This window comes from Strix aluco, chromosome 4 (genome assembly GCF_031877795.1).
Source record: "Strix aluco isolate bStrAlu1 chromosome 4, bStrAlu1.hap1, whole genome shotgun sequence".
In the NCBI taxonomy this organism is placed as follows: domain Eukaryota; kingdom Metazoa; phylum Chordata; class Aves; order Strigiformes; family Strigidae; genus Strix; species Strix aluco.
The window spans coordinates 119,250,473-119,276,190 of record NC_133934.1 but is presented as its reverse complement, the minus strand read 5'-3'; the positions used below and the strand labels follow the sequence as shown (position 1 = coordinate 119,276,190).

Sequence of the window (25,718 nt, the reverse complement as noted above, 5' to 3'; positions counted from 1 at the left end):
ATACACATCTCTTGGTCTACTGCAGATAGAAGAAAGGTTTCCTAGGTACTACAACCACAGAAATACAGCTACCCGTTACGAGTAACTGCGGTCTGAAAGCTGGTTAAGCACACCTAACCTGAAGGAACACTAGGTTCTCCGCAGCGCTTCATAGAAGTCAAACCCGCCTTAATCATCTCAGTCCTTTAAATTACAGCCTGTCAGTCCACCTTAACTCCTGCCCAGACACAGACATTAAACACCACACCTAAAGCTGTCCAGAAAAGTTTTCCAGCTTCACTTGACCCACTGAACGCACATCAAGTCACACATTAGGAGAACGGGGTAACTGCCCAACAGCGTTCTCAGCAACCCTAACAGGTGGGAATTAAGTCTGAGTGAGCACATGCAGTGAGCACAGCAACTATACAGACACCTGCTATGATCCATGAGACTGGACATGGCTTTATTAGTAAAGGTAGTAATTAGTACCCACCACTAGATCAGCAATTCACCAATGTTTCGTAACAAAGTTTGTCCCTCGACAGCCTGGGGACACACTAACAGCATCACACATCCACCAGAGATAAGCTCAAAATCTTTTCTTTTGTTTCACTTGAGAGTGGGGGGAGTGATTGCAGACTTAAATGCAAATATAATGCATATGCACAACAATACTTCTACTATTTCTTCACATCTAAGTATGCTGTGGCAAAAATGCTAGAACACTCACAGAACATACCTTACACCGTTTTTAAGACTTACTTTTTTTTTTTTTAAAAAACTTCCCCCTACTATGAACCTACTATGTCAGTTTAAAAGATAGGACATATTATTCATAATCAGTGATGCTAAATAGTCTTATTTATAAATTTAATAAAATAGGTTGAAATTCACTAATTAAACAGAAGTCAAGTCTTGAAAAATCTTGAACTGCAAGTTGTACATAGACTGCTATACTAACACGATGGACAACACAATTCTTTTTGTAAAAACAGTATCTGTGTGAAGGGAAGAATGTTGCAGTCTAATTTGATCTGTATGAAAAGCACTATCATTCAGAGGGGCTGAGAAGCTGAGTTTCTTATTTTCAAGAAACACTAACGCATTATATCAAGAAAACAATGACTGGAGGAAAAAAGTTTTATTCCTCAACATTTTCACATTGCCTACAACAGTACTAAACATTTCAGCAACCTATTACGGTTTCACTGCCAATTCTGAACACTAGAAAGCAGTATGTGTCACACTTCAAAACAGCTTGCCTTTTTTTAAAAGAAATAAACCTTCAGCTCAAATCAGTTGCTCAAAAGCAATAGATCAGTACATCTGACCACACCTGGAAAATTACAACCTAACACTACTACAATCTACCATAAGCACACTATGCAAACATGTATCTACACAACAGACAGTAGCTAAAATCAAGATGATAAAAGCTGTGTTAGTAAGAGAACACACATCAATCATCATCTTCTTTTCATCACAGATGACAGTAAATATAATTCTAAAAGATCACAAAGCCTTAAAATTGACAAAGGAAAAATTCATCTTCACTAAAAAGGACAACTCCACTTGACCCATGCTCAGGAAAACCAGACCAGTAAGTAGCAATAGACCAGGTCTTCTCACAATGCCAAGAGATATTTTAGTACAAAGTAGGGTTTGAGCATGATGCACTGAGGACAGATGACTAATATTTTGCATAGAGCACCCAAATATTCTGCTTCTATATGAGATGAGTGAATGTACTTTCACATAGACATTTCTGGCTCGAAGAAACTTTGATATTTCCTATACTGATTGCCAAGAAGGCACCACACTGGAAGTCCTCACATAAGGACTGAAAAAAACCCAACAACCCCAGTGTGTTTGAGCATCTAAGTATGTGCAAGTTTGCACGTGTGTATACTTGATATATAAGCTGTCCAGATATATGAAGTATGATAGTTGAGATGCTTCTCTGTCTCATGCCCAAGATCCCCCACAAGTCATTCTAATTTAGAAAGACATACCTTTTAAAGCTGGCAGTTTTTGAAGCTCCCTGTTATTGCTAACATTAAACCTTGAAGAACTCTGCCGCTTTTCCTTCTTCAGTACTGTCTGGGGTGCTGGTACTTTGATTTTAGATAGTTGTGCTGGGGGAGGAGTGCTGTTTGATTTTTTGTTTGACACCTGTTTAAAGAGAAATGAAAACAGTTAACTGCAGTTGAACTTAGAAAATCTTCTACAAAACTATTTCTGCTTCAGAAATAAATGAAGCAAAATAAGCTTTTAATCAAATTGCTCTATTCATCATCCTCTGAATGTATAGCTATCCATTCTTCTGTTCCATCTTTTCAGTGTTCATTTCTGTACCAGAGCCCTCATACAGATGGGAATGGATCATCTTGTTACATGCACTAGCCCATTTACTTGAAGTTACCAGCCAGCTGAAAAGACATTTTCAAATAGTGTAGTTCCTCAGCTACTCTCACCTCTTCCCTGAGAAGTTCAGGTCTCCAAGGTATTTGGCTGTCCAACTTCAAAGGGATCACAAGACATTGCCTATTTACAGCAGGTGGACCTCTCACTGCCCATTTGTACCTTGCCTCGCTGGTAGAGTCCTAAGCTTGGCTAGGGCATTCAGGCTCTGATATAAGGAGTCTTATTGTAGTAGCTCCAGCAGCTTCTAAAACTTACATGAAGATTTGTAGCAGTTTACTGCCTACTCTGGGCAAGTTGCTTTTACTGTTAATAATACTTATCAGATTATCACTATATCTCTGTATGAAGTTTGTAACATAAAACCAGAAAAATAGTTCCCACCTATAGGTTTCTAGTTTGCTGTTATTTCCCAGACTATACTTGACATTGCTCTCTCAAGCTGAATAAAATGCATCATTAACAAAAGCCTGTCAGAACTTGCGATGCTGCCTTTCTCATTCCTTTTTTGAAGTAGGAAAAGCAAGTTTAAAGTAGGCAATAGTTAACTTTTAAAATATGAATAATTTCATGATGTTCTTTACAAGAATGATAAAACATCTAGGAGTGACCTACACTAAAAATATAAAAACAGCTGAGCAGGAAATCTTACAGCAAGTACTGTAATTCATTTTACAGGACCTTAATTTGCTGTAGAAGCCTTTCAAATTTGCAAACTATTTTACACTGAAGCACACACATCTGAAAATATACCTTGGCACTTTTCTCTTACTGAAAAGACCATATTATCCTTTCCAGCAAGTGCCCACATGATAAGAAATAGGCAAAAAAAATCAGAACGGAATGGGATTCAGGATGGAAATCAAGTTGTAATGCTGCTACTTTGGCAGTCTGAATGGATTTAATTAGAGCTTTAAGTATAGTAGATATGAAAGCAGTGTTTTGATTCCTGCATGAAATAACATCAATGGCATTTTCACACGGATATGGCTAGAACAACAGAAACCACTTTTCTTCATGTTCTAAAAAGGATTTCCAGAATAGCTTATTCATCAACAATTTCCACATGGTCTGGGAGTGTACACATTCAGCACACATAGAAATGTTACCATACATAAATTTATCTACCTTTAGTCTCTAAGACAGTAATTTTATTCAAATTAACTGGGGTAGAAATGTACATGCTTCAAGAATATATTAACAATTGTGTTATATTATACACACAATACTTAATGTATCAAAGATATGACTGAAAACAACATTTAGTTTGCATTAAACACACAAGATAATCATTTTGCGAATTTAGTATTATAATAGCAAAACCCTTATAGCACAAATAAGGGGAGACAATCTACTGAACATTGGAAGTCTTAAGTTACCAAAAATACTCTTGAACTTGTTTCAGTAAAAATGGCATACGCTGGCAAGTTAAAAGCATTTATGTACAAGTAATACCTGTTACATTGCATTTTTTCCAGATTATTTCACTTTTTAATCCCAAACACTAAACGCTTAAAAATCTTTTTGCTGAAATACAAGGCATCAGCAAGGTAAATTCTATCCATTAAGTTAAAAAAACCCCCAAAATATTCCAAATAGAAATATGAATAGACTAAGCAGAAAGAAAAGCAGCACTAAAAATTAGGAAGCAATGACTTACCATGTATTAAACAATAAAAAATAATTAAGATGCATTATAAACACTATTACTGAACAGGATTCCGTACTTTCAATATTGTGCTTGAGCCTAATGGTGTTTTTCTGAACTGGCTATCTTCCACTGCCACCTGTTTTTTGTTCATTACTTGGAACAGGGAAAGCCACTTTCCTGTTTCCTCTATTCCCAAACAAATTCTCAAGTTCAAATTAACAAGTGCTCGCATGCGCCTGCACACATGCACACACTATGGTATCCTAAGGTAACACACACCTCAGGGAACCAAGTATTCTAAATTGCAGATAAATTCTAAAATTAGCCAAAAGTGGTTATTTAAGACGATGGGCAACATTTCTAATTAGAAATGTTGAAAGAAAGCTTTTTTTGTTGCTAGGGCAACTTCCTATCTAGCAGTGATGACTCCAGTGTACTTCTAGCCCTGAATTGCTGGCCAATTTATCCAATGGATTTCCTCCTCCTTTCTACTATCAACCATGATCATTCCTGCCTTCCAGCCATGCTCCAGTCATTCAGGCAGCACTTACCAGAAAGCTGCCAAAACAGTTTCCAGTTCATTATTATTTGAATACTGCACTACACAGCTTTACCCAGTGACCTCTGCAAGTGGCACTATGGTGCTACCACAAGAGAACCAGCCTCCAGAGCTGGCAGACAACCAGCCCTTGGATGGAAAGGTACCTGGAGAAAGTGAGTTAAGTCAACTTAAGCCACACAGCTCATAGATTTTAACCACTCCTCTAAAACTAAAAGAAATTCAGACTATTAATTCTATGCCTTCATTTGCGAAAGATTTCAAGGTAACATACTTAACTTTTTACGAAGGTACAGTGCTCATCAGTTCAGATAAAAGAGCCAAGCTCAGCTTCCTCCTCCCAGTAACAAACCAAACTACTTCAGAAACTGCAATTCCTGAGAATGACTGATGGACATTCTGCTACATCAGTGAACAATTCACCTTATCCAACACTGTAACTGTCAAAATACAGATATATTTTAAACAATTCTCTTCCTGTGACTAGAATGGGAAATACCTATTCTTACCCTTGTTCTGGTGAACAGCTTCCTCCTACTGAAATGTTTACATACTCAGACATGTTCAATTCCAAAAGTGCTGATAACCTCCTAAAAATGTGTACAAATTCCTCTGAAAAAATGTCAGATTGAGAATGTGTTTTTTTCAGATCATAATTAAAACACAGCCCTCAGGTTTTCTGATGAATTTAGTTTTTAAAAGCTAGAGCTTTACATACTTTTATGAACATTAAGACAACCAGGAACAGTGTGATTCTGACTTTTAACTTCTGCTTTTAACAATTAAAAAAATAGAGTTTATGTTCTCAGTACCCTTGAATAAGCTTAAAATGAATTCAAGAGAGTGAAAGGCAAGGAGGAGAGGAGGCTTCTTGCCAGTCACGACAGTTTAAGATAGATAGTCCTTGTACCTCTTCTTCCCTTGAGTCCTCCTGCATCAAAGAAGGATGTAGTACATTCCTTAACATCACTGTTTTGAGCAAAGTTGGATCCTTCATCCCCCCCGATTCATACACAGGCAAGTACAGATAGATCAGAGCACAACACTAAGTTCTTGACAAAGGAAAGAAAGATACGAGTAGGCCAAGCACATCTACAGTTACAGCCAATTTTTCTTTTTAAATTAAACTAACGGTCAAACAGCCCACATGGCAACTTTTACTTTTGGCCAGCCATCTAAGACATAAGAGAGAATACTGGGATCTGGAAGAAGGGTCCACCCTGCATCCCACTTATGTCTACAAGTCTTTCAGAAGACCCTTTCTCACAGTCCCCCCAAAAAACGGTATTCAAGCTACCTTGCTCAAACATGGGCAATCAGAAGAACTCTGTCTGACCTTACCTTTCAAAGCACACTCACTAATAACTGAATTAGAACAAAGCACACAAAGCCTCCTGCTCTACAAAATCAAGAGTCTAGCCAAGCCAAGCCTAGAGTGGAGTCGACTCTGTAACGATGTAGCGAGCTTTCATACTGCTTTCTCAAATAAACCGGTCAGAGCAGGGTGAGGATTTGAAGATGACAATAAAATCACCTGGATACATCTGTCATTCAAGATTAAAAAATCTGGATGGATTACTAGTGACAAAAATCAGATCACCTCTTATGCACAAGGCAAGAGAGATTCCCTCTCTCTTCCTGAAGAAAACACAGCGCTAGGCAGCACCCTATATGCTGTGTCTTGACACATATCAGTCTAACACCAATCTGCAAATTTCTTCCCTCTAATGAGTATAGCTCTGAATTCAAGTTTGTATCAGTGTGTACACCATCCCAGGATGGCAGCAGCAAGCCACATACGAGCAAGAACCTTGATAAGAAGTCCAGACTACAAAATCAGGGTAGGTGAACCTTGTACCAATTAACACGATTAAGACTCCCTGTGAAACACAGGTACACAGAGCAAAAAGTACACAACACCTTTAATGAGAATCATTAGTCCGAACCTGAGAACAGAGGGAGAATGCTTCTATTAATGCAGAATTAATCCCATCCTTCTTTTCCTTTTGGTATAGTAAGTAGCCTCCATGGACTTCTTTTTCATTAAGATAAATAGAGGTCTGATCTACAGCACCCAGAAGAGCTCATTTCTTGCCAAGGCAGCCTCGGAATGGGCTGTGAAAGCATTCTGGATTATATCTAAAAATATACTTACAATGAAACTGAAATACAATTTACTGAAACTAAACAAGGAACATGGAAAAACATGAAAGGGACATTTACAATTTCCTTTTCAAAACTGTACAAGGGCCCAGTATGTAATCAAAATAATTTGGCTAAGAGGTTGAAGCCTAATACATAATCAATGTAATTAGGCTGAGAAATTGAACTTAATTTGATCTCCTGAGATGAGAACTGAAATCAAAGATCAAGGAGTCAAAATGGGTGGAGAGTAGTTAAGAGCCTTCCATGCAGTTTCTTCCCCTCTGCAGTAACTTCAAAGTAGTGTGAAAATCTCTGAATGCTCCAGGAATCTTGAGCTCTGCCACTGAGCTCTCTCCTTTACAGATGTTCATTTACTGTTTTGGGGGTGGGAACAGGGACAGATCATATCTGGCATATGGCCCAGTAGCCATCAACCTGGTAAATATATCCAAAGCATACCTGCAGGAGGTGGGCTGGTGGTGTTAGATTAGCAGTTGGGACCAAAGCAAGTTGCTCAAGACAGCACATTACCAGGAGAACAATATTTGTCAGCTGATTTCAATGCTGTGTTGTTAACACCCACAGTTCAACATGCCATCCAACAGGACATCAGAATAACCTCTAGTTATTATGGTATTAAAGATATGGCCTGACAGAGCTATCCAGTCTACAGTAATTCTAGTTCATGCAAGCAGTGCCCAATAACTGGTAAGGAGTTTATTATGAAGCAACTAGCTATGATTTTTAACATCAGTATTTTCAATCTACAGAGACTCAGTGCAAACTATACAAAGCTTGATATGAATTCTTAATCATATGAATACACAAAAAGGGGCACCGATCCATAAACAACGCAGTTAAAAACAGCAGGGAAAAAACATGCTTGCTGGGTACCATTTTGGATGGTAAATGGTTATGAGGTTTTTGCTTTGTTGAAGATTCTTGCTACTATGCCATTACTGTTGACTAGTTTCACCACCACAAGATTGTCTGGACAGACAACTTGTGGAGGAGCCTCTGGAGATGCAGCTTATGGTGCTGACGACTTTGGTTGGTTTCACAGAGACTACAATTTAGATTTCTGTTGTTTTTCCTCAACAAAATGATACCTGGATTGGCCTGGTAGAATGATATTTGCAGCTGCCTTTCTAGCAAGTATATTAATATCATTAAAGATTGTCTCAGTGGTTGAGATATGCTGAAACTACCACTGGACTATCCAGTGTAACTTACTATGTTTTTATTTGGTAAGATAGCAAGAGCAGCATCCTAAAGCTTTGAGGATCCATGTTATTATAACAAGAAACAAAAAGATTAACTTTTCAACAACAAAGTTTATATATTTTAGCACACTAAATGGCACTCACTGATTTACACTGTAGTACTTGTTTAGCAAGTGTGGTTTTGCATTTACATATAGCAATGCTACTGCTGGCTATCCTTCATGTCTAACTATGGAGTTCCATTAGTGTTTTGTCAGAGACAACATGAAGTTTGTTGAATTGCATCAGTGACTGGGAAGTGGCTTATAAGCAGTGAAGGTCATCTGGCTCTCTTCGCTGCAGAGGGGTGCCCACGTCAAGTTTTACAGTCACAGACTATTTTAGAAGACTGATCTACAACTTGCTGAAGCTCTTCCGCTTTTCTTGCTAGTGTTTATTTTTCACGACACAAAGCATTGCTTGTATTTCCTGTTAGCTGCTTACACACAGAGCTCAAATTTTATCTTCTGAAGAATTCTATCACCACGGCTTTGTGCAACACACTTGACTTGCAACACATCAAACCAATCCTGACAATTGCCAAAGAAGTCTCAATGTACTGCATCCTTGACATTCTCGCACTGTAATTTTTACATTCATAGTTAAGTATTAGTAGCATAAGGCTTGGTTTCCACTTGCTCCTTGTAAACTTAATTTTGTTTTAACTAGTTTACTCCAGGAACAAACTGACATTTGATTCCTTTCAGAGATCATATCTGCAGCCTGAGGTTGTAGACTATCGGCAAAGATGATAGGGTCCCCAGGCTCAGACTGTAAGCTGATTCATGCTGTTCTGTGCTTGCTGAACCACCACCAGTGAGCAACTGGTACTTCACGAACACAGGCATCAGAGCAACATTTGTTTCTTAATGCATCTTCTGTAATAAAACTTCAAAGAAACAAATGCCCCCAGAAAAGTAAAATTCATTAGCTGCAACCACCAGTTAGCTAATTAAATATGATTAAAACCAGATAAAGTCCTAAGTATTATTTCAAAACTTTATATAAATACAGAGATGAAGAATCTGAATAAATGATCGCCTGGCTTAAATTACTTTAGTTCTTGATTTTCATTTGTAACTTCTCTTTGATCAGCCTGAACCACCCTTTTACTTTCCAAAAAACCCAACAAAACTACCTTTGTGCTTCTTTTTATATACATATACACACACACATATATGTAGGGTTCTGACACTTGAAGAAACACACAGACAAACTCATCCCATTTGCTTTAAGCCCCAACTCGTATACTCCACTGTAAATTTTAATTATATAAAGCTACTGATGAGCTAAGGCTACTGTAGATGTGGCTTTACCCATGATGTCTGTATTCTTGTGCTCCCTGATCCATTCATAATAGTTTCTCACTTCACATACTCATATTGAAATCTTTTTTGCTTTGCCCCCTGCCCACCAATTTGGTATTTGTATTAAATGCTATATAAAGAGAGTTACAGTCCATGACAAGGATCCTGGGCATTTTAGTAGTATATTAATAACAACCTTGACCACCTCAAAGAACTGTTACACAAAATCATTTCATCTTTGGCTCTCATCATGCTTTTATTTTAAATGTCACTAGAAAAGTTTACTTTTCAGTACTTCAGACTGATAAACTGAGCAGTGATGAGAAAGCATATTAAATTATAATCACTACAAAGGTGTAACAAATGATAATATCTGTCAGTCATCTTAAGTATTTAAGTATATATTCAGGAATGGGGCAGGATTTTTTTCATAGAATTTTTTTAATTGGCCCCCAAAGCGGGGGGGGGGGGGGGGGGGCAGGCAGGGGTAAACACACAAACAAAAAAACAAAGCCTACCATCCCACCTGTACAATTAAAAATTTATTCTGGCTTCAAATGAAATTGAGGGAAAAATAAACAAGATCCAATGTTTGTAAAGTCTGTGAACATATGGGTGGATTCAACAGCTACCTGGTTTTTCTTACTATTTGTATTCTCTATGGGATAGCTATATTAATAATTCTGTATTACACATATGCATTAATGAACACCTGAATCCTCTCAAAGTTTAATGAGTGGTAGGCCTTAAGTCTTATGAAAAAACTTAAGAAAAACCATTTGAAACAAAGGGTGAAAAATGTGTTTTCAGTTTACAAACTGCTGATACCCATTTTTGAAGGCCACCTTGCTCCTTCTGATTAGAACAGCCTTTGCCTTCATTGCTGTGTTTCCATTCAGGAAGGATTCAGAGAGTTTAAAAGCATGATTAGGAAGCAGAGGATAGCAAGCACTGAAAGAAACCACAAACCAAAGACCTCACACATCATGTGTTACACAAGTAGTTGTTAGCCTTGTGTAAGAACTAGAAGGGCACAGGATCCTGTTTTCAGAAGCATCTCCTTTTAGGTAACAAAATACCTGTATGCAGCAGTGTTTGGTACACTTCTTTAATCAATTCCATTAGTTTTAAAAGCATAATATTAAAAAGCTACATAACAAGCACTGTTAAGGTAACCTCCTTCACTATCCACTATTAAGGTATATTTGCTTTGGATGCAGAAGGAAATTCCAATTCCCAAAAACAAAAAGACAAGATGTCAATAAAAACTGGAAATAGGAAATTACAAAGTTGAAGAGAAAGAAAAAATTGCATAGCTACTTTAAGGAGTAACACACAGTGCATCTTTCTAGTCAGCAAATAGCACCTCATTTAGTACTAAGGGTGTATTTACTGGCTACACTTAAGTATTTTTCAATGATTATATCAACCCATTAAAAGAAATATCTCTAGGAAAGAAAATCAGAACTGCAAGCCATGAACAAAAATTAGTTTGGAAATTAATTTTTTTAAAAGAAGTTGGCACACCAGTTTAAAGACACAAAAAACTGCCAAAGCCAACAGACTTTATTTACATAGCTGATACAAGAGAAAAATCCATCCTGATTTTGTATGCAGTTTTTGTTTAAAGTCCTGTTTTGCTAATGTTAGAAATAAAATCCCAAACCAACAGCCCTAGAAAGCTTCAGAAAACAGAAAGTCTAGCCCTATTCATTTACAGCACTTCTACATTTCAAACTTGAGAACTAGTCATTCAAAATCTCAAATTTATTTCATAATATGAGCATCTCTCTTCTTCCAAATGAAAGACAACCAATTTCCAAATCAATTTTATCTACTGCATGGGACTGACTCATGAAAACACTGGCTATTCCACCTGTCAGTCCAGCTGGGACATATTACCAAATACATACTGAAGGAACAGCTAGGTTTGTTATGTGCTATATACACCAGACAAACATAGCTTATTGGGGTATAACTTGGGGGTTTGGGAATACTTTTATTACAGGTTATCAACCATTCCTGATCTAGACAGCTATATAACTGGCATCAAACTGACAGTATGGTAGGGAGTACTACCAAAACCCTTAAAACACTGTTTTATGTTATAAATAAATACTTAACTTCAGGCATTCATTAAAAGAGATAAATCCGATGTACGCTAAATATATCTCTCTGCAAAAGACATCTGCTTCTATGAAGAACAACAAATACAGAAGAATCTTATACCTCAAAGATGCTGAACTCAATGTATCCAAACATGCCGTTCCACTAAGACAGAGATTGCCCATCTAACAGTAATAATGGAAAAGAGCTTAAATGACAGCTGCTTTATACAAGTGACAATAAATATATATACACCGAATCACATGTAAGTACAAATTAGCATACTAAACAATTAAAACAGGATTATCTCAGATGATTGAAAGAATGTTCTGTGCCAAGAAGATATCTTCAGAAATCATTTAGGAGCAGTCCTAGTCCTAATACATGTGAACAAGAGGGCAAAAACCACCCCAGAACTTTTGGAAAGTTATTCTCCCCTCCCTGACCCCCAAACCTCAAGCTCCTCTGCTGTAGTCCCTTATGAGTTGCCCAATAAGTACTTACTTATGCTAAGACTTTCAAGCATAACTTTTAAAATTCTGAAGTAGAAAAATCTAGGCACAAGCTTGACACTGTGTAACAGTCTCCATACGCCATCTTGAAGATCAGATCAGGTATGTTTGTTTCTCAGGGTTACTAACAACTGGTACAGCATTTAGCATTGCAATGAAAATCACAGACAGGAAACATGAGAAAAATAAGCACCAGTATATAGAAAATATGGAGTGAACTTTCTAAATAACTTGCTGCTACTGATCACAGGAATCTGTTAACACAAAAAATGCTGGATTTATCGCTTTTGTCTATTCATAGTTTTCCTTTTAACATTAGGATACTTCTACAAATGATCTCTGCTACGAAACCCACATAAAACCATCAATGGCACTCCTACTCCTTATCCCTTTCTTAATTTATTATTTTTAAGGAAAGTGGCAATCATATGTGCACATGTAATCAGAAATCAGTAAAAGAAGTAATGAAAATACTGATAGTCTTTCCCCACTGTGTGCTGGCTAACATCGGAAAGGTGATCACAGAAAACTGGATAGTCAACTCCCAAGGTTCCTTCAGAGAGACGGAAATCCTCACTTCTACTGCAGTATTTTAAAGACAGCCCATTAAAGAGAGTTTTCTGTAATTTCATTACCATTCTCTAAAAATATTACCACTATGTTGAATAGCTTAAGAAATCAACTTTTAAATAAAACAGGCTTCATAAAGCAGGGAAGAAAAACCTCTGGAAGCTATTGGCAGTGTTTAATAAACCTACTGAAAAGTGATGGCTGTGAGATAGTGGCAGGACAGAAGCATGGGTCAGTACTTAAAACTTTTTTACATTTTTTAAAAAAATTGATTTCAACAGTGATTATAGTCCAACATTAGGAGCACATGCTGTCAATAAATCAAGCAATTTCTTGCACAGCAAAAAAACTGGCCAATGTAGTTTGTATTTTATTACAGGTTGATCTGTCTGTATTCAAAAAAAACACCTTTAAAGTAGAAAGAACCAACCAGGGCAGCACATGGAAACAGTGAGATGATACACACACACTCCTCAAACCACCTTAGTCTTCCGCTTGCTGTTCTGGATGGCAGAAGAAATCAAAGAAAGAGTTGTAATTTCTGTTCTTGTTTGTTGAAAGTCACCAAGCCAATACTTTCTTAACCAAAGTAGTCTTTCCCTTCTACAGTCTACTTGGCACCTAGATTCAAAATGAATACAATTGTAAATTTAGAAGCTTCATGCCTTCTTAAACCAGTCCAGCTAGACCTAGAAGATGCTATCACTCCCAGTCACCTACTACTGCCTTTATGAAAGGTTACCAGCTACTTCTGACCCTTCCATCCTGCTGGTAAACCACAACAGTGAATCGTCCAAGTGCTCCTAGATCATTTCAGCTACTGGTGAAAAGTGCAAGTTTTAGCACATACCTTCCCAAAGGCAAAGCAGACAGAAATAAGAGTATATAAGGTTAAAATTTTAACTTCCTTCCCTTGCGGTTGTATTTGAAAACCACTGTTAAAGTACTGTACTTAACTTTTCAGAAGGGTAGGTTTTCTCTAGAGATAGAAAAAGGTAACGTTTCTCAACAATCATTAGCTATTACCCGACCACCTCTTTCTAAAGAAATTAGACTGACCATAAGTAACTACTGCCTTAACTCAAAAGGAGACCTCCACAGCCCTGTTACAAAACAGAACTCTACAACAAAGCTTATCCATGAGTCAAGTAACTTCTGCAGAGGCAGTTAGGTCACAGGGAATATGTCCACAAATTACCAAGTGTTGGCATAACCAACTGCCACACACACACATGCATTTTTTCTGGTTATTTTTGTTCTGAGCATAGGTTTTAGACACTGTTAAACAAATCCCCAAGTACTTTACAAGAGTAGAGACACTACTTCCACACAGAGGGAAAACAATACACAACAGATTGTGTCTGTTCACACAGTCTTTGTGCACGACATGAAGACACTTAATATCCTGAACTAATTACTGAAGTAAGAGGTTATACTTAAAGGAATAGATTCAACTGTTCTGGCAACTATTTAGTCTAATTCATTAATGTTTATTAACAGGTTACAAACTAAAGTTAGATGGGAGCTTAATCACGTTAGCTCTTTTCTTAAGTGTTCAAAAAGTTAACAATTATGTGCAAATGGAAACCGGAATAACTGCATTAGGGTACAGAACGACAAGGTGCCCTCACCTCATATACGCTGCACATTTCTGGTACCTCCGTCACAAAAAGGACAACAGAACAGGGAAACAGAGAAGGACAATCAAAATAATGGAAGTCCTCCCACCTAGGGGAGATTAATTGGGTCTTGGGGGAAAAAAAAATAATCCAAAAATGACAATATAAAAAAGTCAGTTGAATCACTAATAATATGAAAACAATTTTACAAACACCTCAGCTAAGCAACCTTCTAAGCTACATACTACTGTCTTAAAGAAAAGCATTCCAGGATGGAAGACCGTACATCTACCCCGTTTCTGAATCTCTCTTCTTGAATATTAGCTGCTGACCACACAGCAAGTAAGAGAGGTCCAAGAATCATCATCTTGTATTCTTTCCCCTAAACATCTGCTTGGTGGGAATTCTGGAGACAGGAAAATAGGCAAGATGGACCTTGCTTTCAAACACAACAATGGGATTCTTTGAGCTTTAAATGATCAGGAATTTGCTTCAGCAGGTCACCTGTGTGCTACAGTTACTTTTCAGTATTTCTGTACATGCTTATGGGCTACTGCTGTAATTTTCAAACCAAAACAAGCATCAGCTTAAGTAATTTTTACCCCCTTCCAGCATGGGCATCCTGACCCAGTGTATGAGGAATCATTTCAATCCCTTTCTGAACTTGCTGTACAGCTTCACTCAACTGAAATCTCATTTCCCTTACTGCAAGACAGGAAAAACACTTGTTCATTTTTGTAAATATTAGGATCTGTTGTACTTTTTTATCTATAGAAGTCCAAGGCATCATGAATTTAGTTAAGTGATATAAAAGTGTCTATAAATAAAGTATTTGTGGGCTGCTGCTGCTTGTGTTGTCCCTGTTCTTTGAATAGCAGGCAGCTTCTAGTCTTTACAGTCTGCCATTTACATTAAATTCATTTGCATTAAATGCATATGCATTAAATGCATTTTGAGAAAAACATTTAAATGAACCAGCATATTTCCAAATCTACTCATAGTCTAGAAGAGGATTTTTAAAAAGCCATGTTAAAACACACGTACAAGGAAACATGAAGACAACCTTCTTCAAAGAAAAAAAAAAATCCTAAAAGTGTATTAACTGTGTGTTCTAGAATATTTTTATATTTACTAATCTTCACTATGTTAACAAATAGCTCATATAAGCACCAGCTAACATACATCACGATTACAGCCAGCCACATTAGAATGCAAGTCTACGTTACTATTTGTGTGCAATTACTCTATTAATTAAATTAATGAGTCAAGCACTGAGGTGTTCAAAATTGTATGGAGACTAAATAATGCCCACTGGGAATGGCAATCATACTGTATGTGCCAGTCACATTCCCAGTCCCTTTCCCATTCTGCATCTCCTTTCATATGATTAAGCATCATAGATAACATAAGTAAACTGTACTTTTCCTTGGGAATTCTACCTGGAAGGACAACTGAAGAAGAAGAATACATGAACACTACAACATATTCTCCTATTGAGATTCATCTCTCTCATATTTTAAGTTAAAAAAAGCTTGATCTGCAAACACAGAAAGAAATTACAAACAAAACTGCATACACACTTTCAGTTAATGTTTAAAGCTCTCCACTGATTAACTATAGAAGCTTTACACTCCATCCTGAAGTATGAAGGAATAAGAAAATCAGTTTTGGTCTCAGCAGCTTGTTATCCAGAAGCTTGAGAAACTAAGCAAAGATGCTGATAACGATCAGCCTTTCAATTGCACAAGAACTAAAATTACAGCCAAAAAGTAATACTCATTTTTAACATCACAGCAATATACTGTAAAGACAGAACATACCACAATAAAGTACATCTACTTACACCATTACCTACACTGATACATTCCTTATTTCATCTTATGAGCTTTCCTAGTAGGTAAGATCCCTCCTAGTAGCTAGGTACCCTCCACCAAAACGCAATCACTCCAGAATAGTACTTTTACAAGTAGTTTACAAGTTTTAACGATCTTATTAATTTATGACAGTAGCATGCAGCTTTCTGCACAACAAACAAATGAGACCTCATTGAAGTGCATCAGAAAGAGTACAGTAAATATTCCCACCTACCTACCCCAACAGTCATTTCAGGGAAGGAAAAATGGTAAAGCTGGATGAGTATTTTGTTCTCAAACATTACCTTTCAGTATCAAGACATGTAGTTTAGAGGCTGGAATACTAAGCTTTTCAGTGTAGCATTTACATTCAGGCTGGTATTAAAGGAAATTTCAGAATCCACCTAAACAGTGGATTTTCAAATGAAGCAAATCTATTAATTCTGAGTTTCTGGATTCATGTGGGAAAGGGAGGGAACAATGACTTAATTGACCCCTTTCAAGTCACTGCACTTTGCTGGTGGGCAAAACAGAGAGCAATGCAAAAGGAAAAAAGAAAAAAAAAAAATCAGCATCAACAACAGAATATTCAGTTCAAAAATTGAACACTCCATTGTATACCTATAAAAAGAAATCACACAATAAAACAACTGGCAGCCTTGAATTAAGCCTAAGGTCTCCTGACAATATAACAGGCTACTGACACTTAACTGACATGCCAACAGTTTGAGAGAAGAGAGTTCTGGGAATTACAGAGAATGATAAAAACTGCAATCAGCAACTAGAAGACAAGCCCAAAACCTCATGATAAGGCTAGAAAATAAGACAGATGTACACCTCATAATCAAAAGGGAAATAAGTGAATATTTAAGACTGTAGCAAGCAAGCATTTATTTACTCTAAATAAAATTAACTTCCTCAAAAGCATCTTCTCTTAAGTCTTAAAAACATTTTTTGTCAAATACCAGGGCAGTAGTTCCACAGCCACTTTCCCTCAAAGCCACATGTCACGTCAAAATTGTAACAATCTAGAAAAACTAAAACACTCTTTAGTAGTCATTTGCCTGTGAAAAAAATACATATTTTAGTAATATTTACCTCATGTTCTTGGTTATCTTGTCCATCTTTGCCACTTTTTCCACTCTTGACTGATTTTGCAGGTTCCTTAAAAAAAAAAGTTTGCAGTCTCAGTTACTTTGAAAAGAGACCTAGATAGATTTTCAAGTCAAGAAATTAGGGGGTTTTTGACACTAAGAATATTGACAGGACAAAAATGATACTGTTTTATTGGAAAATCTTAATACTGAACTATGAGTCTCTACAAAGCTGATTTAAACATTTTTCATCTGCAGAAAGGTTTTGGAATTTTATTTATGCCTCAAAATTCACCCATAAAGTATATCAAGATAAGCTTTCATGTAGGCAAGCCGGCCGGGACAAAGAATGTAAGTGATTTGAACCATGTCTAAGAACTTACCCTTGCAATCTTCGGTTTTTAGCTTCAGGAATATTTATAGTTAGTTTAGCTTTGAGACTAGTATCAGTGCAGTATGCATTTTACACCTCGTTATTTTGTCTGTTCTAGGGTCTACAAAGTCTAGTATTAGAAGCAGGCCCACAAGTCAGATTTCTCCCTCCCAGCATTGTACTTAACATATTTTTGAGATTTGTTATTCTCAGAAAAGTAAAGAAAAGTTTGAATGTTTTTAATACCAAAGGTGGCAAGGCTATTGGGAAAAAGTTAAAACAAACAAAACCCCACAAACCACAACATCCAATCTCCCTACATCTAATTTTAAAACTATGTTGAAAAGCTAAAAACAAGAAGTCAACCAAACCGAAAAGGTCTAGAGGGATAGCAGCTGGATGAGGCAGACTGTATATTTCACTGTTTCTGACTTCCACTCATATGGCTAATTGCTTATCACATAAAATAAAGTGCAATCCAGTTAACTTTCTGTTGGATTTATAAGTTTTCTGCGCCCATTACTTGTGCAAGACCCCTTCGTGGCTGCCAGACAAATCACTCCCAGGAGTGCCATGGAAAACCGATGCAAAGCGGGGCCAAAGCTAGATTCTCTTCCACTGTCAGGAAAAGGGGGTGAAAATATTTCGAGTGGCGACTAGTGCTCCTTGAGTGCTTATGGTGAAACCCCCAAGCACAACTTCAACTGTAGCCAGAGCCACGCAGCAGGGAAACTTCCCGGGACAGGGACCTTCCCGGGCAAGGACTGATCCCTCCCCAGCCCTGCCGTGCCGCCATGAAAAACACCCCTTCCTGCTCCCCCAACACACCCGGGCCGGCCCCGAAGAGACACCCCCTCCCAGCTCACCCTTCCGCCAGGCACGGCTGAGGACACGTTTCCCATCCCCTCCCTCCAGCACTCCCCCGCACGCCAAAACCACGGCCTCCCTCCCTCCCTCCCTCCGGCTGCCCCCAACTCCGCGCCCGCCCACCGCGGGCTCCGCGCCCCCGCTTCGGCGGGGCGGACCCCCGGGGCCCGGCGAGACGATACCAGGACCCCCCCCCGGACTAGGCCCCACCGGGAGCTGCCCCCTCCCCAGTCCCCGGCTCCCGGGGGAAGGAATGGGGCCAGCATACAGCGGAGAGGGAAGGGGGCTACCCCTCGCCCGCCTCTCCCCAGCGGCGGGGAGCGCCCCGCCAGCCACCTCGGCGTCAGGCTCCGCTCGCCGCTGCCGCCCCCCACCGCGTTCTGCCCCAGGCCCCTCCTCCCCGCGGGGCCTGCGCCCCACAGCCTCCCCACGGGGCGCGGGCTCCCCCCCACGACTCCACCGACTCACTTTCTCCTTCTTGTTTTTATTCGGCATGGCCGCCCCACGCGCCGCGGTCCGCAGAGGCGCAGCCCCCGGCGGCCCCGCTCCGCGCTGCGCCCGCCCCGCGCTGGCGCTGGCGCTGCCGCTCCCCCCGTCCTCGGCGGCGGCCTCAGCCCTCCCCCCTTCCTCCTCCGCCCCCCGCCCGCGGAGAGCGGGCCGCTGCCTCCCCATTGGCTACCCGCGTCACGTGACCGCCGTTCCGTTACGTCACCTTGTAGGCGGGGCTCGCGGCGGTTTCCCGCCCCTCAGCCCTACTGTCGTGCTCCCGAGCGGTGGCGGCCCCGGCCCCGGGACTCTCCCCGTTCCCCTTGGGCTGTGGGGCGGACCCCGGGGCTCCGGCTACGCCTCGGGGTGGGCCCCGCAGGCTGAGCTGTTCCGCCCCCGCGCCCAACGCCCGCCGCCTATTTGAGGGGAAGCGGTGGGGCGGACTGAGGTGTCCTCAGCGCTCTGGGCCTCCGGCGGGCTCTCCCTCAGCCGGTGGCGCCCTGTGGGATGTGAGAGGTCCCTGCAGCCCCAAGCCCGAGTTGCCTACCGGAGCCCGCGCTTGCGTGAGGGGTATGGGCTCCGCTGTTGTGGATGTAGGGAGAGGTGGGACCGCTGTGTGGGGTCCGGGAGCCTGTCGCTGGAGAGCGGCAAATGTTTAAGGAATCAAAAAATAAAATATAGGGCATATCTGAAGCATGCTGGCCCTCTCATACAAATCCAGTGTGGTCATCATCAGTTTGAGGACTTTAATATATGCGTGCAGTGTATGGATAAAGAAAAGGTGAGCTTCACATAGTTACAGTCTGATTTTATAAAAGTATCCCTTACTTGTTTTTAGGTGCAGATGTGTTTGGTTTTGTGATGCCCACCTGTACCAGAGATACTTTTTTCCAAACAAGTCTCTTTTCAATCTCTCAAAGCCAGAATATAAAAATCAGAACAATCTGCTTGGGCAAAAGAAGAAAGGTTCACCTACTTCATCTGGAAAATTTACATACTCTGTTTCTCACATGGCTGGATTAAGCTCCAAATTACTGTTAGCTAAGGAAGAAGCCCAGGAAATATTAATACTCATAATAATGCCAAGACATAAAGCATTTAAAATTTAGGTTGGATGTGCTTATTAAATACTAATTGTATTAGCATTCTGTATTATTGTATTAAATACAGAAAAATATACAGAATACAGAAAAAAATACCACCATAAAAGTGAAATTGATCTCTTGCCTTACCCAGCCTGTGAGTATCAAAGCCAGCGTGAGCAAGCATCTGTGCTCTCATTTTTAGGAACCAGGATTTCTCATAAACCACTTGTGTCTGATGTGATGATACCTAACAGCAGCTTGCAACATTATATTTGAACATTTCGCTTTTGCTGTGGAGAAAGGACAAAGAAACTTTCCCTTTTTCAGACACTGCAAAGAAGTCTACCTACTATGGAGAGCTGCTTCCTCTTGTTTCAGTCCCTTTCCTGCTTCTTAAGTGCTAGAAAACAAATTATGTCTCTTATCCTTTCCCTAATTTTCTCTGGTTTGAGGATTTAGAAATGAGGTGCAGTTATCACTACTGTGCTTCTGTGAAGAGCCAGTCATAAATGAGTTACTACTAATAAATGAGACTTCTGACCAACAGAACAACATGGATTTTGAACAAACTAAGAGAGAGTAAGGGAAAGAAATCTACCTCCATCTGTAGTGTGGAGTTTGATCAGTGTATGAAAGGGTTTGTACAGCTGAGGATAAACTCAAGAGCTTTCAGTTCTTGTTAGGTTTCAGTTTCATAGAAGCTTAAACTACTCTTAATTCCCAGCTGTTGTGTTCCTATCTCCCTCCTCTGCACTGATTCTGGTACTGATTCTGTGGCCATTTAAACCAGTTCATAGAATTGATCACGTGGAAAACTCTGCCCCCAAGGTGATGTGTTGTTTGGCGATTTTTTTTTTTTTTTTGCCTTGAACTGGCACATCACCACCTGCTTCTGTAAACACTAGTACTGGCTGAAGGAAGGGGGTGGAAATACGTGGTGGGGGCGGGATGTGACCTCAACAGCCTAGATTTAGATCAGTTTAAGCAGCTTAATGAGTTTCTCATTGGCTCTTGGCCTCCTTTGTGCTTGCTAGTGCTCACAGTTTTTCCAAATAATGGAAAAACTCTGTCAGTATCGTTGTTGCCCAAGTACTTCTGAATAGCAACATCGAAAATTGTCTGTCCTTATTCTGCTGTTAGTTAGGAAACCTTGAATCAGTAAGTCAGACTGAATACAGGTTCAAAAGATGGCACTGACTCAGTTAACATTTAGGAGGTTTTCTTTGTGACCACAGATGTAGAAACTCTTGTGAAAACTTGACTCCCCCTCACCTCACTTGCTGGGGAAAGAGTCTTATTCACCAGTAACAGAAAGCAATTGTGTTTTTCAAGGCCTGCTGTATTATATGAAAAAATCAGTGGGTGGAGGTGGTTTACAAGAAAAATAGTTCCATCTGTATGCTCTAGTGTCTTCATAAAATATGAGAATAAGACAAGCGACTTACATTTTCATGTGTTGCTGAGATGAAATCTTATTTTTACTACAGTAGTACGTCACTGTGGGCCTAATTATTCTGCTACAGAGTAGGGTTAACTATGTAAATAAGGTGATGTAATATGAGTGTGAATATGACTATATTAGTATTTGCATTAACTTCTGAACATGTTTTGTGCAAACTAGATGTTTTCAAAAACCAGAACAGATTCAGACTAATTAGGCTATCTCTGTAATTAAAAAGGCAATAACTAATGCATGTAGCATAGCTACCAATTTGCATTTTTTTACTGTATTGATTAAATTGTCTAAACTTGCAAAAGTTAAATCACCAAATAATTTCAAGTCTTGTGTAAAACACCTGGATAATATTTAATAGCTTGAAACTGGGCCAAGTGTCCAGCGTGCCAATGAAAGGGGAATATTTGCACAGTACTTTCCAGCCATATTGGATATTCTTTTGTTTGTTTGTTTTGTTTTAATCCTTTACAGCACTTGAGCAGTCATGCTTTGGCCTGAGTTTATTGACCAGGTCACTGTCACTGTGATAGGGATAACATCTTTTCTCCCCAGTTTGATCTTACTGCTTTCCATGCACTCTCTCTAGTTTAATTGGGTGGTATGCCAGTTCAACTTGCTAAAATGGCAGAAAACTAACTGAGCAGGAGGACAGGAGACAATGAGACCTTTTGCTAGCAAGCTGTTAATTTGGCTCAAGTGAAACATTGCAACTGCTCTTGTGGACAAAGTTTCAGAAGCCAGTGAATTGTCATCATTATACATAATTGTCAAACATTGGCAGGCTGTTTCTCAAAACACTTCTTTATTGACTGTAGCAGATCTCTTCTGTTTTCTGGCACTCTGTGTCAGATGTAAAGAGAGAACTGAAAACTGAAGCACCACTGGCAGTAAAGAGGCTGGAATAGATGGGTTGAAATTTAAACATTTTTTCCAAGCTCGTGCGGGCCAAACTGCTAGCTAAGGTAACTTTCCTGTCAGGAATAGTGAAACTGCCAGATTATGTCTGAAGGACCTAATTGAGGGAATAAACTACTTCATCAGCGCCTGCAATAGACTGCTTCTATGCAACATAGCTATTAAAGCTGCAAAGCCAGCGTATTCAACTTCACAAAAAGCTTAAACATCTTTCAGAAACCTTCTCCACTTCTCCATCCGCAGCATGGATTTATTCTGCCTACTCTGAACTACATTAAATAAATCTTGGGCTATTCTCAATCTTAAATGGTAAGGCTTTAATTCTCCTCAATTCTTTTAATATCCATTAGTGTCGGATGCCCTGCTGTCACGATTTACTGTGTTGTAAAGGTTACAGAATAATTTACTCAAAGCTGTATATAAGTCAGACTCATTTGAGGTAATGAGTAACAGGTCAAATTTTAGAACTTCATGCATGTAAACAACATGATATTTCAGCCCTGTGTGTGACCACATAGTTACAAATGGCATCGCTTAACACAGAAGCAGCAGTGCACATTGAGAACCATAATTAATCATATGCACATGTAGTAGCATCAGTACTGGATACCTTCTAGCTGTAATATTACTCTATATTTTTATAAAATTTGGACGAGTAAAAAATGAAAAAAATGCTCATGTATGATTAATTATACTACCTAAATCTCAGCCTTAAGACTTCAGTGACTATGTGGAAGTACTGCATTGAAATACAGATTTCTTTAAGTTTTGTCTGTTCTTAAAAATTTTTATTCTCTTTCTCACCTCTTAAGTTTAAAAAATTTGTAAGATTTCATTTTGAATGTAGTGAATAGCATCAGTTATTTAGGCAATTATAGCGCTATAGAAAATGTTTGTTAGGAGGTTTTTAATTTTTGTTAAAAATTCAGGATTCTCTTTCCTTCAGGTAAGTAGTAAAAACTCTTGTTAAGCCTCCTCTTCACTAGGCTCACAGAAGTTTATTGGCAAAACCAGAAGTCACCTTGCTTATGACTCTTCTGTTGGTGGCAGCAAGAGTGGGGCTGCTCCATGAGAGAGAAAGAGCTGGTAGCAGAGCGTGGCTACAGCAAAGGCAAAGCCTTTCTGCCGAGGGTACCGTCCCAGTGGGTCAGGAGGGTGATAGTCACCAGTCTGAGACAAGGCAAGGTGACAAATTAGGGGTCTGGCCAAGAAGTCCACTCAGGAATAACAGGAGACAGGGCCAAGGGCAAGAATGGAGCCAAGACTACCTATAATGCAAGTCCAAGCTTACAGGAGACAAGCCCCGAGAGAGGATTACTTATAACATAGGTCTAAGGTTCACCCAGGAGACCGGGGCCAGAGACAAGACTAGCTACAATGTACGCCTGAGGTCCATCTAGGAAGTTTGGTCAGTAAGTCATGCTGAAAGGAAGGAACAGGGCTGGATACAGATACAACTCTGACAGAGCAGGCCAGGTTTGGGTGCCTAGGCCAGAGCTTAAATGGAGCTCCTGGACCAGTTGGAAATGTCACATATAGCTGGTAACTGGCCTGGTATTAGACATTGTCAGTAGCTATTACCCATACTCACTACACATTGGTTCTGAATATCTGTTTGAGCCAACTTAATTTTAAAATAAATGTGAAAAACATAGATAATGAGGATGGAGAACTCATGCAGAAAGTTTCCCAGGCATTGTACTGGTTTTGGCTGGGATAGTGTTACATTTCTTCATAGTACCTTGTATGGGGCTAGCTATGTTTTGGATTTGTGGTGCAAACAGTGTTACTAACATAAGGATGTTTTAGTTCTTGCTGAGCAGTGCTTACACAGCCTCAAGGCCTTTTCTGCTCCCCATTCACCCCACCAGCGAGTAGGCTGGGGGTGCACAAGAAGTTGGGAGGGGACACAGCTGGGACAGCTGACCTCAACGGACTAAAGGGATGTCCCATACCATGTCACATCATGCTCAGCAATAAAACTGGATAGAGGGGTGGGGAGTTTGACTGGGGCTGCCATTGCTTGGGGACTGGCTGGGCATTGGTTGGCTGATGGTGAACAATTGTTTGGGGTTTTTTGCATCACTTGTTTTTATTTTTTTTCCCCTCCTTTGTTGTGTTTGGTTGTTTCGGGGTTTTTTTCCTTTTTTTTTTTTAAAAAAAAATTATTATTAAACTGTCTTTATCTCATCCTATGAAATTTCGCACTTCTACCTTTTCAATCTTCTCCATCCCACTGGGGGTACGTGAGCGAGCTGCTGTGTGGTGCTTAGCTGCCTACTGGGGTTAAACCATGACAGGCATCATTACTGAGATTCAATAATATTCTAATAATAGTTAATGATACTTAAAACATTTTACCTGTTTGTGGTCACAGTTTGCACAGTGATTATTAAAATGACCTACATGTGGGAATTTGGATGATGAGCTAAAGTAAAACACAGGCTATTAAGCCAGATGAACCGTTTGTCTTATCTAAAATGGCAATTCTTATGAAAAGTTCATGCACTTGTGTGCAGGTACCCAAATGCCATAGAGATAGGAATTACAAGAAAGGTAACATTAAAACACTGTACAAACCACTTGATGTCCTTCTGCCTCACTGAAGCAAATAAAAAGATCATAAAAGCAAGACTTTGCTACATGTCATGTAGTTGGATCTTTCCAGGAAAATAAACTCAAAGAGGTACAACTCTGCTGGTAACATACATGAGATTAGGATGTCTGCTTTTATGTTTCCACTATTTTTTGTGGTTTTATTTTTGTAGTTATAATGACTTGAGAGATACTTTAAAATATGTTATAATAGTCTGTTTAAAATTTATTGGATGTGCCTAACATTCAGAAGGTATAAGGGACAAGTTAATTTTTGATAGCTCATCTCTTTTTTGTATACAAATTGAGCATTATTATGGTGTGCTTTGGTGCAATTTTTAGCAGTCTTTGTTGATTCCAGGTTTTTGCTGCATTAAGTGCAATGTTTCTATTCACGTACTACCATTCCCTCTTCCCACATGATATCAAAGGGAAGATTAATTTTGTATCAGATGAGTGAGACTAGTAACATAAAGGTGACTGCAGCTAAGACTCCTACATTTTCATTTTTATCATATTTAAGTTGGTATTTATAGAATGAATGAAGAGATCCAATTAATTGTACCTCCTGTTGATGCCATACAAGATTTTCTCTTTCAACACTTCATAATTTTTTCTGCCTTTTTTAGGATTTGTCATAGCTAATATAGCTATATATTTTTATCTCAGTGTGGGAAGAGTTGAAAGACATACTCAGGAGGCATACTCAGGACTTAACCCTGCAAGTACCATGAGTTTGTAGATGCATGAGGGTCTGCTTCTGAGTATGCTCAGAAGTGTCCCCCTTCTCAGATGATGCATATGCCAGATTTCTGATCTGCTTCAGGAGCCATCCATGCTTCCTGGTCAGAAAGCAAGGA

General features: G+C 39.3%; 1 protein-coding gene across 3 annotated transcripts in view; it reads right to left on the bottom strand.

Moving 5' to 3' along the window:
- Positions 1–18,912, bottom strand: part of PPP2R5C (protein phosphatase 2 regulatory subunit B'gamma) — an 85,349-nt gene extending 66,437 nt beyond the window's left edge. For 2 of the 3 annotated variants that reach the window (XM_074825120.1, XM_074825121.1), the window contains exons 1-3: positions 18,790–18,912; positions 17,086–17,151; positions 1,995–2,154 (exon numbers count right to left, since the gene is read on the bottom strand). In XM_074825120.1, the coding sequence (XP_074681221.1) occupies positions 1,995–2,154; positions 17,086–17,151; positions 18,790–18,816 (253 nt within the window). In that variant the 5' untranslated portion in view covers positions 18,817–18,912. Of the gene's footprint in view, positions 1–1,994; positions 2,155–17,085; positions 17,152–18,789 lie in introns of those variants that run through there. The other variant, XM_074825122.1, reaches the window with a different exon arrangement.
- Positions 18,913–25,718: the final 6,806 nt, after the last annotated feature.